Source organism: Trematomus bernacchii, unplaced genomic scaffold (assembly GCF_902827165.1).
Source record: "Trematomus bernacchii unplaced genomic scaffold, fTreBer1.1, whole genome shotgun sequence".
NCBI lineage: Eukaryota > Metazoa > Chordata > Actinopteri > Perciformes > Nototheniidae > Trematomus > Trematomus bernacchii.
The window spans coordinates 2,748,208-2,764,135 of NW_022987771.1; the positions used below are offsets into that span (position 1 = coordinate 2,748,208).

The 15,928-nt window shown below is 41.0% G+C and overlaps 1 protein-coding gene and 1 long non-coding RNA gene across 2 annotated transcripts; both read right to left on the reverse strand.

The window, feature by feature from the left end:
* Nucleotides 1–231: 231 nt before the first annotated feature.
* On the reverse strand, nt 232–6,000 carry LOC117496959. The gene is made up of 2 exons (XR_004557332.1): nt 5,744–6,000; nt 232–2,062 (listed from the first exon to the last, which is right to left on the reverse strand). It is a non-coding gene; the product is annotated as an uncharacterized LOC117496959 (long non-coding RNA).
* A 5,608-nt stretch (nt 6,001–11,608) lies between these two features.
* ela3l (elastase 3 like) lies at nt 11,609–15,928 on the reverse strand. The gene is made up of 8 exons (XM_034148680.1): nt 15,730–15,928; nt 15,429–15,517; nt 15,142–15,239; nt 14,678–14,806; nt 14,037–14,173; nt 12,720–12,865; nt 11,702–11,854; nt 11,609–11,626 (listed from the first exon to the last, which is right to left on the reverse strand). The coding sequence occupies exons 1-8, from the start codon at nt 15,878–15,880 to the stop codon at nt 11,609–11,611; spliced, it is 921 nt and encodes a 306-aa protein (XP_034004571.1). The 5' UTR covers nt 15,881–15,928.

The window sequence follows — 15,928 nt, forward strand, 5'->3', positions numbered from 1 at the left end:
CCTAAAGATTGCACTTACTACAAGTTCATTATTTAACTACATGTCCAACGTTTTGTTCTGATATCATTATGGTATGTTGTAGTCACTGGATACGGTTTTAGTTGCTGCTGTTGAACAGGATGTGGGTCGCTGCTAAGAGTCATTATTTCCTCATGTTTAAATCATTTGTAGGGCCATTAACGCTAATACACAAAGGGTGCATGGAAACATTGATTGCGGAGTACACGGTTATACAAAAGATTGAATTAGTTTATTGTGTTAGTAAAAAAATTAACTCATCAGTAGCACCAGAGCACATTGGCAATTACAAAATTAAACAATAGCTGTTCTTTGGTTGGGCAGCAGCATATTCCTATGTTCGTCACCAGGTATTCTGTGTAGAGTATAACATGTATTGACAAATGACCACTGCAAGTTTCCAAAGTCCAACGTTTTTCTTTCAAAGTTGTAATTTTGTGCAAGTTGGAAAAAAAAAGTAGTTCATGTACATTGATATGAAAGGAAATGCTCACAATAGCTGCTACTTCATTGTGATTTAAACGCGTTATCTTATACCAAATGAGTCACTTACATTACTGTTCATCATTAATTGTGCACAGAAATATAATGCTTATCAATTATCAAAATCACAAATTAACAACACCTGATATTAGATGTTATGTTTCTCAGAGACATAATAAAGAACATTTCTGTGAAGAGCCTTTTTAATGAATCATCATTGTATGTACGACACACGACAAACCTCATGAATAGAAAGGCAGCCCTTGTTATTCTGATGATGTGGAGAAACATTTATTAATGGCTTGTCACATTTCCTTCCCTTCTGACAATATTGACATCACACAGTAAACGTGTTAGCCGCAGTGCAGTCACTCCAATACATGCGATCTTCCCTCCTGACAGTGAGTGTTCAGTCAGCTACGAATAAATATCTTATTTCACTTGTAGAGGAGCTAACAAAATGAAAAGAGGCACACTGGGACACGAGTAACATTTTTGCTGCTACTTTTAATCTCATGGGAGTCGGATCGGTGGAAGCTTGTGTGTCAAATAGGGAGTCTGTCAAATCGGAGCCTCGGGCTGCCTCTCTGTAAACAACAACATCAAAGCATCCCCTCTCCGATTCTTTCCCAGCAGTTTATCGTCCCCACCAAATGTCTGTCCTTTTATCTCCGTCTGTCTCCCTCTCCGCCTGGTTGTCGCTCACTTTCCCAGCAGCTTCTCTCTCCTTCCTGACTCTGTTAGGCTTTTGGCAGCTCTGTTGTTGACGTCAGTCGTGCTGCAGCTGTTTGAGAGCTGCTTTTCCTCCGTACCTCCAACATGTTATTATGGCTGTCAACCAACCTCATCGCCCCAAACTCTCACGTTACAACACATGGTGTCTTTGCAGTTTCTCCACCACACCCTCTCAGTGGTGTCGTATGGAGGAATGAGAATGGATGGAGTAGAGTAGGAGAACATGGTCTGCCTGTGTAGAGTAGAGCAAACAGACCGACAGATGGACAGTCCCAGCGACGCACCGCAGAGATAAGAGGATTGGGCCTGCTTGCTGTTGTTGTTGTTGTTGGCCTTGCTGCAACTCTTAATGCAGTTAGCTCACTCTACAGTCTGCTGAATGCTGTACATGAGGGGATGATGGGGAAGAAATGTGAGCATGATGTGGTTGGAGAAGAGAAATAAAGCTTGTCCTCAGCTCAACTAAATGGACGAAGTTGAATAACATCTCAAGTGCCTGTCCGCCGTGATCAGGCTGCAGTCAGCAGGTACTTCTGTTCAGGCTTCTTCTTCTTCTTCTTCTCCGGCATCGCTGTGAAAACTGGCATTTTGTCTTGGTGTGAAGGCACCTTGCAGGCCTTGTAGATGATCCCGAAGAGGATGAGGATGAGGACGCCCACCACAGAGTTGCAAGCGATGGCTATAATGGCCCACACAGAGAGGCCCGTCCTCGGATCGGGCTCCATGGCTGACGGGACTGTAGTCTCCAGACTCATGATCACATCTCAGGTGGATCAGAGGGCGGCAACCGGGGCCACTTTGGGCATTTTACCTCCACACAATGCACCTGAAAAGAAAGGAAATGGATCACATGAGTTTATTGAACCACCACGTGCACACAAGCCTAATCCTTACACACACACACACACACACACACACACACACACACACACACACACACACTCACTCACTCACTCACTCACTCACTCACTCACTCACTCACTCACTCACTCACTCACTCACTCACTCACTCACTCACTCACTCACTCACTCACTCACTCACACACACACTCACACACTTTGGCATACATGGCCACAGTCTGTCACATGCGCCATGCTGAGTCTACTATGAGGTCAGCTCTGTGAAGATGACTTAGTGGCTTTACACCTGCAGTCGTACATACGGGACAGATATATCCAGTGTCTACAAATGGGTCTTATTCTCAAGATTACTTCAAGGGGCAATGAGAGCATTACAACGTTTTTTTAATAAAGCTACACAAGGGACCGTTATCACATCATCTCTTGTAATGTGCACGGAAAAATGTCAGAGAGGTTCAGAGAAAACATCATTCTCGTGACTTTGTTATGTATTATAATCTGCGGATGATAGAAAAGTATTAAAGGACAAAAAAGTGCCTCTGGGCTGCGGCCGGCGCTGTGTGGTTGAGACATTATTTTCCCGTCTTGTTTCCTATACACAGGCAGAGAGCAATGAAGTTATTACACTGATAAAGAAGGTGCCAGTACGCACTTTTTCTCGCTGAATTATTTTGAATGAGTTTCTGCAGTAATTTGTTTTCGGGAGGAACGTGTGGGAATGTAGTTGCCAGTTTCTTTGGCAGATATTAAATGGGTCACTGAGGTGTACTCGTGTGTGTGTGTGAGAGAGAGAGATTGACAGCGAGGGAGAGAAGCATCAGTGTGAATATTTTCCCTCTTAGAGTCTAATAGATAAAAACTAGAGCTCATCTCCTTGCTTCTAAACCCCTCTCACTTCTCTCTTAAAGCATTTCTATAATGAGACCATATTTCCTCCTCTCTCCTACTGAGGGCAACACTGCAACAGTCCAAGCTTGCTATTGAGAACTAATTCCTTATTTATCCTTCCCTTTATAGCTATTTTATGAGTCAGCCAAACAAAGATGGATAGCTTCAAGTCAGAGTTGGTGGCAGTGATGCATTTGAGCGCATAAAGTCGCTTTCTGTTTGTATCAGATGGGTCCCTCTCGAGATGCTGGTGGCATCGCTGCGGGGGAATGAACCCTCATAATCACCAACTGGGATTACTGTCAATAAAAGTGCCCTCACTGCACTGCAGAATATTTCCAAAACATCCAAACTTCTTCTGCAGAAGTCAGGTGACACTACATGTAAAGTGACAAGTTTAACATGTCAGTTAAAGGGAAAGCAAGGAGTGTGTACTCTCGGGCAGGGGTGTCAAACTCAAGGCCCGGGGGCCAAATCCGGCCCGCGACTTCATTTGATGTGGCCCGCAAGAGCTTGCAAAGAATATAATGCGTTTATTATACGGTTACATATACTTTACAGTATATCTATATATGTTCATTTTAATTAATTTCTTATTTTTATAGTTATTTATCTTTCTTTTTTTTATCTTTGATTTATCCTTAATTGTATTAATCTGTGTGAATCTGTGCTGTCCTGTTTTTCAATCTCACCCTGTTGCTGTTAAACTACTGCATTTCCCCACGGGGATTAATAAAGGTCCATCTTATCTTATCTTATCTTACAGAAGCAGGTTGCCCATAAACTATATGTCCCACAATGCATCTCATTTTGTGGCATGCGCACTGAAGAGACTTTCAATTATTTGCCCTAGACTTCTGCTTTCAGACGTAGTTAATTATGAAGATATTACCCTATCCGATAATAATCCAATGCAGAGGCAATAATGTCATATAATACATTATTTCATATATATTATGTATTTATATATGTATTTTTATATAGTTACAACCGGCCCTTTGAGTGCAACCATAATGCTAATGTGGCCCACGATGAAATTGAGTTTGACACCCCTGCTCTAGGGTATAAGAGGACAGATAGATGAAAAGGGAATAATCTGTGTGTTTTTAGATAGAAATGAGTGTGGCTATTGGAACAGAGGGTTTGCATGCTTAGATTGATTTCATACAATCAGAGTTGTGTATAGCAATAAACAACAACAAATAACACCAAAAGTATGTTGCACCAATTGTCCATTATCCCCAATTATAGCACATTTTCATAACCCATGCTGCCCAAAGTAGATGAGTGTGCCGCATAATTTGTCCTCATTTGCATGATAAATACATTTCCTCTGAATGCAAGATAGCTCTGTTTCACCCGATGGCCACAGTGGAGGAAAGCAAATGTGTTAGGGTCCTACTATTACTCAAAAAGAGGATAGCTTTCCTTTCCATAGATTACTTGGAAATCTTTAGTGAATGTTGGTGTGCATAAGATGTCAAACACACGGCACAGCATTCATACAATAAAGTGTCAGCATGTCAGTTAACTGTTTGTTTTGGTAGATTTAAAGGTCCAAAGATCATCAGCACATGAGCGACCCACCACACAAACATGCATAAACACACACATGCACACATTTCCTCAGGCCACAATCAATACACAGATAACTACAGTCTCCCTGTTGCATTGTGGGTCTGAGCTGTGTGGCTGTAGCAGGAAGCGGTTAAGCTTGAGTTGATACTGGTGTCATGCAGAAGCAAAATGCTTCATGAATGCGAGCTTGTGCTTGGATGCGTGTGTGTATGAATGATGCCATTGACAGACATAAGAGGCCTTTTGTGTGCAGATGCAAACAATCTAATGTAAACGCATGCAAATACAGGCAACATGCAACAAACACTGTGTGCCATATACAACTACACTCACAAACATGTGCCTCCTGCTGCCAGTGACCACATGGAAAACAGGCAAATGTTTGTGCATTATGCATCACCTTGCAGTGGACTATCAGATTGAGTGAACTCCATCTCGATGTGATTGAACAGTCTCCCCTTTCTCCCAACTCTGTGTCAACACCAGCTGCATGGCAACAACTTCCCCATGAGGCAGGGAAGTGTCAGTGTTGACACTGGCTATGAAATACATCTACTTCTGCTAAATAGCAGGGCATACTCAGGCATTTAATAATTGATCTTCTTATAAAGGTAAACAGTAGTGGCTTATTACTTGCGGATATTATACAAAATTATTATATAGACAATTGCATATGTTCAAATACTTTCAAGCACTTTAAATGGTCTTTATTGCTTTTTATGTGCTATATGTGACATGTATGTAGTAACGTGTGTTGTTTGCATTTGATTGTACTCTTTTATCCTTTCGCCTCTATCTACTAGTCTTTTGTCCTTTTTTTATAACTAATGCTGTTGATGTATTGTATTTTAAGGATGTCTATTATCATTTGGCCGGGGACAACAGTTGGAAATTAGCAAGGTTGGCTAAAGCTGCCCCATTTACTATTTTTTGTGACAGTTGATCAATGGGGACTGTCCACGACACTATAAACAAATAAACTAAACTAAACTAATTGGGGATATAGGCTGCTGTTTCCAGTACACAAACATCCAATAACTCCAACATACTGTATATTTTTGTAATACTTATGTGTGGACATAATGAAAGAAGAGCTAAACAAAAGTAGTTGTTGTTTGCTGTTTGTACTTGCAGTGCCACTTCAGGCTAAGCACAAAAAACATTTGATACATCAGCCTACCTAATTCTCCAGGTGTTCGGTATCCATGCGTCTGTACTTCAGTGTCCTCTCCTTTTATGCGCGCTTTGGCAGCAAAACGCGTTCATATACAATCTTACAGCGATCCTCACCCAATTGTTTGTGTGGCGGGAACTTTTTCTGCGAAGTAGGTCACCAAACTCTGCCCGAGCGTTTGACAATATGGCTGGACAGCAGGAACAGGGCGGTCAGCACCCATGAAGTCTGGAGAGGCGCAGCGCGACCGAGCGGAGATGTATCTGTCAGAGTGGCTGCTCATCATCCCAAACCCCTCCCCCTCACCTCCCTCCCTCCCACCGTCTCCTCTGAGTCCCTTACTACTGAGCTATTAATACAAAAAAGCTTGGACATCCCATCAAGGGCTTTTCCTATCACACACCTCTGAGAACATCCCACCGTCCCTACACTTTTGTACAGGATAATTGCAGCAAACAATCAAAAGTAAAGTAAAACATGATGCAAAAAAAATCCTTATTAAACTTAGATACTACAGCTCTGTCTATTGGGAAGCACTAAAAGTCCTTCTGGAGATAAGCAACACTACACAATTTCACCAAGTCTGAGAATAAAAGCTTTCTCGAAGGTTCGTTTTGCTTTCTTACAACGTTACGTTAATGTTAACTTAACCTTACGTTTGCTAGGAGGCTAATGTTACTTCCCTTAACAAGAGCTAGCTGTCTTAGCTAACAACAGTTAGCAGCTAACGTTTTCTGCAGTTTGTTTTTCCCCTGAAAAAGGTGATGTAGTTATTTAAGGGTAAGTTAATTTAACGTTATCTTACAAGTTGAGAGAGTTACGTTTTGTTTAAAATTGTCAATGTAATGCCATTAGAGGTTTTGTGTTGAACATGAAGTTAGCTAACTGTAGCTCACCAAAGGTTAGCATGTTAAGCTGTACTTTCTGTGGCAGCTCGCTTAATACAAAGAGGATGCTTCATTGTAAACTTTTCTTACAAATGTGTGTTAATCTACCTGAAATTGTAGGGACAGTTTTTTTCTACTCAATGATACAGACCATTGTTGAGGAGATGAACAACATAGCCTACTGTAAATGAGTTGGGTTCGACATGTACTTTGAGTAATGTTGCTTTGCTGCTAAAAAATGAAACATCAGATGAGGACATCACCAAAGTGTGTGAGTCTGTCAGGGGATTTGATCTGTTCTCTGCATGTCGTACAGGGCCTATGTACACACTGCTCTGGTATTAATTTAAAATATAATTGTAAAATGTAAGTCTCCCGCTCTTGTCATCAGTCAGGCTTTGCATTTGAACTCCTATGACTGGTTGCGGACTTGAAGGGAATGACTTCCTGGCCTTCCTGACATCCAGGAAAAAGGTGAGATTCTAATCCATTTCAATGCCAAAAGCAAGTTATTGTTTTTAACTTTTTTTAATATGATTTTTTGGGGAATTTCAGTTGTATTGGATAGTAGAGATCTACTGGAACCTAACACCAGAGAGAGAGAGGGAGGAGATGATATGCAGCAAAAGGCCGAGCCGGATGGTTGCTGCTCCGTGTGGAACGTGTTCTATCAGGTAAAGCACTTTGGTACCCAGTTATTTATGGTATTGAGTTTGAATTGAGCCTTTGGAATGTAATTTCCAACAGTGCATTGTAAAGACTGAAAAAACAGGCTCAAGTTAAAGCTTGACATGATTTGGTCTTTTACTTAAAGGTGGGGTAGGTAATTTTGGAGAAACCAGCTCGAGTGAGCTAGAATTTGAAAATACACAGCCGGAAGAAATCTGCTTCTTCCTTACAGTGCCCCTCCTCCAACACACACAAACGCGCACATGACCAATGAGGGCACGAGATAAGTTTGTGCACAGATGGAAGGCTGACAGGCAGGTAGGCCAGTTATTTTAGCCGGGCCGGCTAAAATGATTGGTCGTGCTTTTTACAGTACTACGGCTTCCACAGATGACATTTTTTTATGGATTTTTTGTCAAAGCCCTTAAGATATTCATTGCTATCGGGATGTTAAGAGCATTCCATGGAATATAACAAAAAGTGTATCTCGAGCCGGTTTCTCAAACTTACCTACCCCACCTTTAAGAAAATGTTTGTCCTCCTGTGTTGTCTTATTTCCTTATCTTTCTTTCAGGTGTAACATATACCAATGGTTGTACATGACAGAGACCTTCTCCACCTCTTCGCTGTCCTACTAGTCAATCCTTCTGATTCTGATCCTTTCCTAAATAGTGGTAAGTTGTTTTACAGTTCAGTGTACAACGTTAATTTAGCAACTTAATGCTTTACTGCTGTTGTATATATATAATATATTGCTAGTGATTTTATTAAAACTATGATTTGCAATCTTTTTGATTCCAATTACAATAATCTTTTTGTTATAATTGTAAAACACATCTTAACATCCATCAGCAATCAATAAAACAAATCATCCAACACAAAATAAAAGAAATCTAGACCTATTTCTATTGGGACTGCTCATTGTAGTAGTCGACCTCTCAGAATGTTTATCATTTCTTTGTCTCTTAACATTCCTATAATAATTTGTTTTTTTATTGTTGGTATTGTTTTGTTCTTTATTTTTGTTGTGAGAATCACTTTGCAATTGTGTAAGTGCTATATAAATAGTTGTACTAATATTATTGTTGTTACCATCATTACTATTATTAATTTATTATAAATGTTTTCTTTGTTTTCTTTATTTATCGCTGCAGAAAGGATCATGCCAGCCCACATCAAACATCTGATCAAGAAGTTGTGAATCTTCAGGCAGAAAAGATGAAAACACCTGTTCAAAGTTCCAGTTCCCTGTACATGGAACCATGCCTGTACTCTGTTCCACATGTCTTCAGTCAGTTCTGGACCCGATGACTCGGACACTAGTTCTACCAAGGCTCATTAGAGGTAAGCAGTGGTAGGAGAGGAGTGGAGTTATCTTTGTATTTAGGCTGCAAGTCGACAAAGGTGATCAAGTGCTGATGCTAATAATGATCCGATTCATTTGATATTGATTGTCTGCCAATACCGAATCCTGATCCGATTCTTCTATTTCCCAGATAAGACAGCTGCACCGTGTACACTAGCTCTATTTGTTCTTGCCATTGTAATTCACCATAAGCAATTGTTGACTGTAACGTCTATGCCAACCAACTGTAATTTGTAATGTATTTTACCATACTTTAACAGTTCTGGCAACCACAGCAGCCCAAATGTTAACGTAAATGTCAAGTTTTCTTTTTACAGTGTACTTATATCTGTACATTTATTTTCAGTTTGCTTCAAGAAGTGGCTTCAACACACAGAAATGCACAATGAATCTTTGTAATATATTTATGTTCTCTAGTTTAAATAATCATACCAGTATTTAAACAATGTACTGTATGCTGGTCACCTGGAATCCTGGTAAGCTTCCAGCATGGTATATTTAATACTATTATTAAACATAAACTGGTGATAGATGGATGCTGGTGAGCAGCCCAGCATACCAGCATATTATGCTGGTATGCTGTTTGTTTTAGCTGGCCAGGATGGCTGGTTTAGCATGGTGCACCAGCTAAACCAGCCATCCTGGCCAGCTAAAGTGTCCAACACCCCTCTAAACCAGCCAGGCTGGTCAACTTAGTTGGTCAGGCTGGTTGGTCAGGCTGGTCAACCAGCCTGACCAGCTAAGTTGGTCTAAGCTGTTTTTTTCAGCAGGGCAGGATGCTTTAGATACTTATAATAGGTTAATATGACTTCAAAAGACAAGGCTAGTTGTGCAATGATTGTGCAGAATGATTCATTTCAAGCATAATTTTGTCATTATTTTTGTCTAACCCACAGGCAGAGCTGTTGTGCATTACAAACACATTCCCCCCTCCCCCGCATAGTAAACTTGAGAAAAGTTGCATGGATCTGAATAGCAGCTGCACAAACTTAAAAACAAACGTGTTGCCTCCTCTTGTCCTCATTGGTATTCAGCACAAAAGCGGGGTGTCCCTGGGGGGTTCTGCAAGGCTCTCTGTCTCCCTGTCTTTGTGTGTGTGTGTGTGTGTGTGTGTGTGTGTGTGTGTGTGTGTGTGTGTGTGTGTGTGTGTGTGTGTGTGTGTGTGTGTGTGTGTGGTGTGTGTGTGTGTGTGGTGTGTCTGTGTGTGTGTGTGTGTGTGTGTGTGTGTGTGTGTGTTTGTGTGTGTGTGTGTGTGTGTGTGTGTGTTGTGTGTGTGTTGTTGTGTGTGTGTGTGTGTGTTGTGTGTGTGTGTGTGTGTGTGTGTGTGTGTGTGTGTGATGTTGTGTGTGTGTGTGTGTGTGGTTGGGAGTGGGGCACCATGACCCACAAAGTTCAAGCAGGGACAAAGCATTCTTTTGAGGCTCCATTTTCACCCATGGCTTTAGAAAAAAAGTTTTCCAGGGGGACGGAGAGAGCAGCGGCTCATGTCAAAGTGTTTGGCTGGTTGGCTATTAGCAATACTTCAAGAAGTACTGTGTTTTAATTAAATATGAAATATAGTGATGATGTGGTAGCTAAACTCAATTAAATGCATACACAATTGGAGAAATTGGCTCACATCGTGTGAAATATTCATTTATAACAGTCATTATAAAGACTTCAGCAGTCATATTAGTTATAAGACTATCAGTTCATCCTCATTTTAACACCATGATTGGATGATTTCAGAAAAAACTTAATGAATGTTTAACCTTGTTATTTTATTGCATTTTGATGAATTACTCCACTCACATATTCATGCAGTGTTGCATCAGCATTACTGGAACAAAACAAAGTGCTAGTAAAAAATGTACGGGTTTATTTTTAAGTATCCACTTGAAATGTAGACAGGCAATATCCTTGCATACCTTCATTTTTCATCCAAATCAGACTGAATTAGTCAGGGAGCAGCACTTCTTGAAAGGCTGCATGGGAGAGTTATCACTGATCACAGACTGATACTCCAGAGAAAGCTTCTTCAGAAGAGTGATTCATCATATCAGAGAAATGCACTCAGATAAAGCTCGAGAGAAACACAGACAAACACTAACTCTCTGTCTCTCCCTCTGCCTGCTCTTACACACTCACACATGCATGCAGGCGGGTGCACACACACACACACACATTAATTATTACTTCCTCTTGCAGGATGTGTCATGTCTGAACACTGCCTCTCATGTCAATGAAGATGCTCGCACACCTCCATTACACTGTCAAAAGTTATCAGTGTGTGTGTCTGCGTGAGAATCTTTCAAATGAGAAAAAGAGTGAGATAAAAAAAACTAAAGAAAGAAACAAGAGGCAATTTAATTTCTCCTCACAAAAGGAAAAGAAAATGACAGAAGTGTTAATCTCAACTTTGCCGTGGCCTTTTCTCAGTTTCACAGCGCTATTATCATGAGGGAAGATAGACTCCTAGTATTGTGGTTTTCATAAAGCCCTCCTATTCAAAGGGCACACGGACAAGCAGGTCAGTTTCAAGCTGGGATATTAGATTCATATTTCACATGAAGAGATTTCATAACATTACGTCATTCACTCATCCAATATGGAACGGTGCTATTTGACCTATCATTGATTGACCATGATGCTGGTTTCATATGAGTTATCGGTGTCTGTGTGTTGCTGTTTTTGGCAGTCAGAAACATTGGTCATTCTGCACAGTGTCCTGATTTGGGAAGCTGTCAGAACTAATTTCCTATCATGAGTGAATGAGGACACCTGCTGGATATTGGTTGACATTGTTTCCATGTATAGCTCGCCTCATGGGAAGGCACAGAGTCAGTTAATGTGGCATTCATTATTCATCCGGATGTGAGTTTATCAGATGTGAGAGTCTGCTAGATTTGATTGAACACACACAAGACCAATGCACTTTTCTTTAAATAATTTATTGACACTTCATCTTCTTTAGTTGCTCATCATGACCTGAAAACACAAACATTCAGTCATTAGGTTGAAACCATGAGGAGCATTCACTGAGGGCCAAGTGGAGGCACTGACCTCGTCGATCCAGTCGTTGAAAGCGGAGACTCTGGTGAACACGGTGGGTTTCTTCACATAGCTGCAGCCAAGACCAGAGACGAAGCTGGCGATGCCGTGGACCTCCCAGGTGCCCTCGCTGTTCTGACAGTTCAAAGGACCACCGGAGTCGCCCTGGAAACACAGTGAGAGAGCAGGAGAGCTCATGTTTTATTCATTTGGTGGAGCTGCTGGGAGACTGGCAGGGCCCAACTGTGAGAATCACAATCAGAATCATTGTTTCACCAAGTGTCATCGACGGGACACAGGGAATATTTTCCGGTGTAGGCAGAAGAGCTTCCCCCCTGATTCCTTGTATAATTGTATTTAAACCCACCTTTTGCCCTCAAACTCAAATGTGCATCACTGAAATAATTACAGAACAGTAATACCAAAGTAGGGTCAAAACGCTTGACAATGTATTTTGCAGGAAGAAGATTTTACTTAATTAAACCTAGCAATACTACATTTTAGAGATATATTAAAGTAAAAGTCCTTCATTGAAAATATGAATTTAGTGTTGGCATACAAAAAGAAATCCAAAATTGGGATCAATAAAGTGCTGTTTATCTTATTATATTACCAAAAGTGAAAGTAGTGAAATAGTAGATTGCATTCATGTATTAATCACAGCTGGTAAAAGTAGAGCACACTTTAATTACTCTGTATACTGCTGCTGGAAATCTTAATGTATAAGTGTCAATGTTTAACAATAATTTATATTTATTTTGTATTAACTAATAATTTGAATATATAATGTAATGATGTAAAATACATGTAGTGGAGAAACAAAGTACAGAATTGGCTTCTAAAATAGGAGATGAAGTAGCATCAAATTAAAATACTCTGTTAATGTGCAAGGACCTCAACGTTGTACTTTAGTACAGTACTTGAGTTAATGTACTCTGTTAAGCTTAAAGGTGATCTTAGTCACACAGCATTTGAGCCAGGGGAAATCATTCTTTGACACACTCACTCACTCACACACACACACACTTACGTTGCATCCACCGACGACTCCATCCCCTCCGGCACACACCATGGACCTCCTGATGGCGACGCCCCACCAGTCGGACTGCGTGCAGGTCTCATGGTCGGCCACAGGCATCAAAGCCTGCTGCAGCTTATCAGCAATGGAGCCTCCGGCTGGAACACAGAGTCTATTACCATCTTCCACACACACCAAATCTGCTCTACAGCATTTCCCCAAGCGCCAAGTTCACAGACCGACCAAATATATCAATTTAGGTGTAATCCCCCCCCTGAAAGAATACAGCTATAATCTCATGCATAGGCTTTACATCCTATCTATTCCATGGGAAACCACCATCTCTTACACAGCTGGGTATTTACACAAACATCACATATAAAACCCTAAAGGACAGTTACATGAAGACATTTCAAATATGCTAAGCTGAAATAAAATGTTCAATTACACTTTGACACATAAACAGGCTTTGGGAGTAACAGAATACATGAAACAGGATTATGTAATAATCTTAAAGTTAAATTAAGAAGATTTACTCTTTACAATACGTTTTAAAGCTAAGAAGGGTATATCACGAAGCACAGGCTTGAGTGAAACCGTAGCAAATCTACAGTCCCTGTAGTTCAAAGAATGTTTCCACTGGGTGGGAAATGTGCTATTATTTTGTGTTAAAAGGAGAAAAGAGAAAAATGACTGTTCACGGCAAGCTGTGCCTTCCAGCTGTTAATATTCTGTCAATATCCAAGGAGTCAACAACTCATTTGAAGAAACATTTACAGGTAAATGCTTTGTAATGACTATTGTGTAGTCCAGTACTTAAAATAGTTAAGCATACGGAATTCATTTGCTCATTAATTTAATTCTTTTTTCAAAATCCATTGGGGAGACAACTGATTTGTTAAATAAAAATACTGTGTAGATAGATTCATCCCAAGTGTGGACATTTGTAACAGCAGCAGTGTTAAAAGTCATTGCACATGAATTATTAAAAAAGTACAAATAGAATCAAACGAATAGTCGAAAAAAAATGCACAAATAAGAAAATAAAGCGGCAGAAGGACAAAGAATAAATATATATACACAATGCTGCTGCAACAGGCTGCCACCATGGATGTTTTATATTTATTTTCTCATATCATATTGTCTTCATTGTATGGAGGAAATCTTACTGGTTACATTTTTATTTTTTTTTTAAAGGAAACTAGTCATTGTAACTGCACCCATTTTTTAAGTAACCTGCCCAACCCAGATTATATGAAGATATTCCAGATATGCTAAGCTAAATGTAATGTCTGAAAAGCAAACAGCCTTCAGTAAATAGTGCCTTACTGGACAGCCTGCCCCAGCCGGTGATGTAGCAGGAGGAGAGGCTGGACAGCAGAGTCTCAGCTGCAGGGATACAGGCCAGCTGCACATGGTCGCTCAAAGTCACGGACTCCGACAGCTTGATCAGGGCAATATCATTTCTGCAAGGACCACATGAAAAAAAAGAGAAAGTGACTCGTGGAGGTTGTCTACTGTCACTGTTTAATATACTACGAAAGAAGGAGAGAGGAAAACGTACTAAAAACGCTAATTGAGCATTGCAATCTGTATTTGCCATATAATATTAGTAGTATAGTATCTTATTATCACAGCTATGTATACAAAGACATCTCAATCTTACTGCATCTATCTAATATTTCTAAAGACAAAATCCAGCTGCATATTTGACTATGAGTAATACACTAATATGGTTTAAATGGTCAACTGTTATTCATGTTTCGAGACACTTTTATTGGCTGTGCAGGAACGTGAGCTCTATGAAGATGGAGAACTTGTGTCAAAGGTACGTGTTGGACCGAAGTGAATGAATGGACTTTGAGTGTCGGCCCACTCTATCACCTCGACACAGAACAGATGAGATTATGATGAACTGCATGTCGCGGCACGCTTTCTCTTTGAGCTGTGTTTTAGTGCTTGTCTCTTACCCGATGGCCACTAGGACCGGGTTCCACTGCCTGTGGACGATGATCTTGTCGGTCAAGATGGCCTTGGAGCCGGCCTCCAGCTCCACCAGGTTGTGTTTGCCCACGTGGACTCTGTATTTCAGCTTCTCGCTTTGGAAGGGAAGAGAGAACAGATTGTTTAGGTCCTTGCTAACCCAGTCGGAAGATTTAATGCACAGTTGAACGATGTAATGAGCTCTAATTGATGATTAGTTATGGCTGCAAGATGAGGAACAGTATTTTAATTGGGCAGTGTCCAGATGACCTTGACTGTATTTTCTTTTGAGGATGACATTTGAGTTTGACACTTCTGGACCTTGCCTGATTCTGTTTTCTCATAGGGTGTAGGGTGCAGATTTAGGCGAGTAGTGTGGTGCAGAATATCTGTGAGAATGTGACTTGTGGTAGTGGGCATTGGTGGATGTGTGTGTGTGTTCCTCTGGTACTTGATGCAGTGAGCAGCAGTCATGACCCAGTTGGCAGCAATCAGAGATCCTCCACAAGTGTGCCTCCACGCACCGTTCCTCTCGTACTGCAGAGAGATCTGGAGACAAATAAGGACATGCTAAGGGATACGGCAGGTTGCGAATCTAGGGAGGGGTTTTGCTAAATTAATTCAAAACCATTTAATTTAGAGTTTTCAATAGCCACTGGATGTGGAAACTAATTAGCAGACCCATAAGGTTTACCAGCTAATACGAAAACATAGACAGATGTGTTTATATTAGCATACCTGCCAGGGCCAGCTGTGGGGCTTGGCGTCGACTCCATTGACCACACGGGAAGTCAGGGGCTCGATGGTGGGGGTGCCGCACCCAAGGGCTGGAGAGGGAAGATACATGAGACATAAGATAGAGTGTTTATGAGGTTAGAGAACAATACATGTTGTATACTTATGCTGCATCATTTGTCTTTTCAAGTGCACAATGCTAGCTCACTGTGTGGTAATATGCAGGCAGGCACACTCTCTCACACACACTTGGAAACTGGAGAAACAATTACACACAGAATTAGGGGGTGCCAGATGTTCTTACCGCTAGCAATGAGCACTGAGGCCAGCACAATGGGGATCATGTTGATTGATGCTTCTGCTGAGGCGCAGCGGGACACACACTCTTTTAAACTTTCCACCACGGGCAACACCAGCTCTGAATGCGGCAGCGCACACTCCCATTGGTTTGCCATGGCCTCCAGGGGGATGGGGATGGACCAATGGCAACGAGGGTCAGCGCA

What these genes read in the sequence shown, in the direction of transcription:
- ela3l (XM_034148680.1), bottom strand. Translation starts at nt 15,880, where the DNA reads ATGGCAAACCAATGGGAGTGTGCGCTGCCGCATTCAGAGCTGGTGTTG. An exon ending in CCCACAGCTGGCCCTGGCAG is followed by an intron (nt 15,240 to 15,428) that starts GTATGCTAATAT and finishes ATTTGTCTCCAG; the next exon opens with ATCTCTCTGCAGTACGAGAG. An exon ending in CCGGTCCTAGTGGCCATCGG is followed by an intron (nt 14,174 to 14,677) that starts GTAAGAGACAAG and finishes TGGTCCTTGCAG; the next exon opens with AAATGATATTGCCCTGATCA.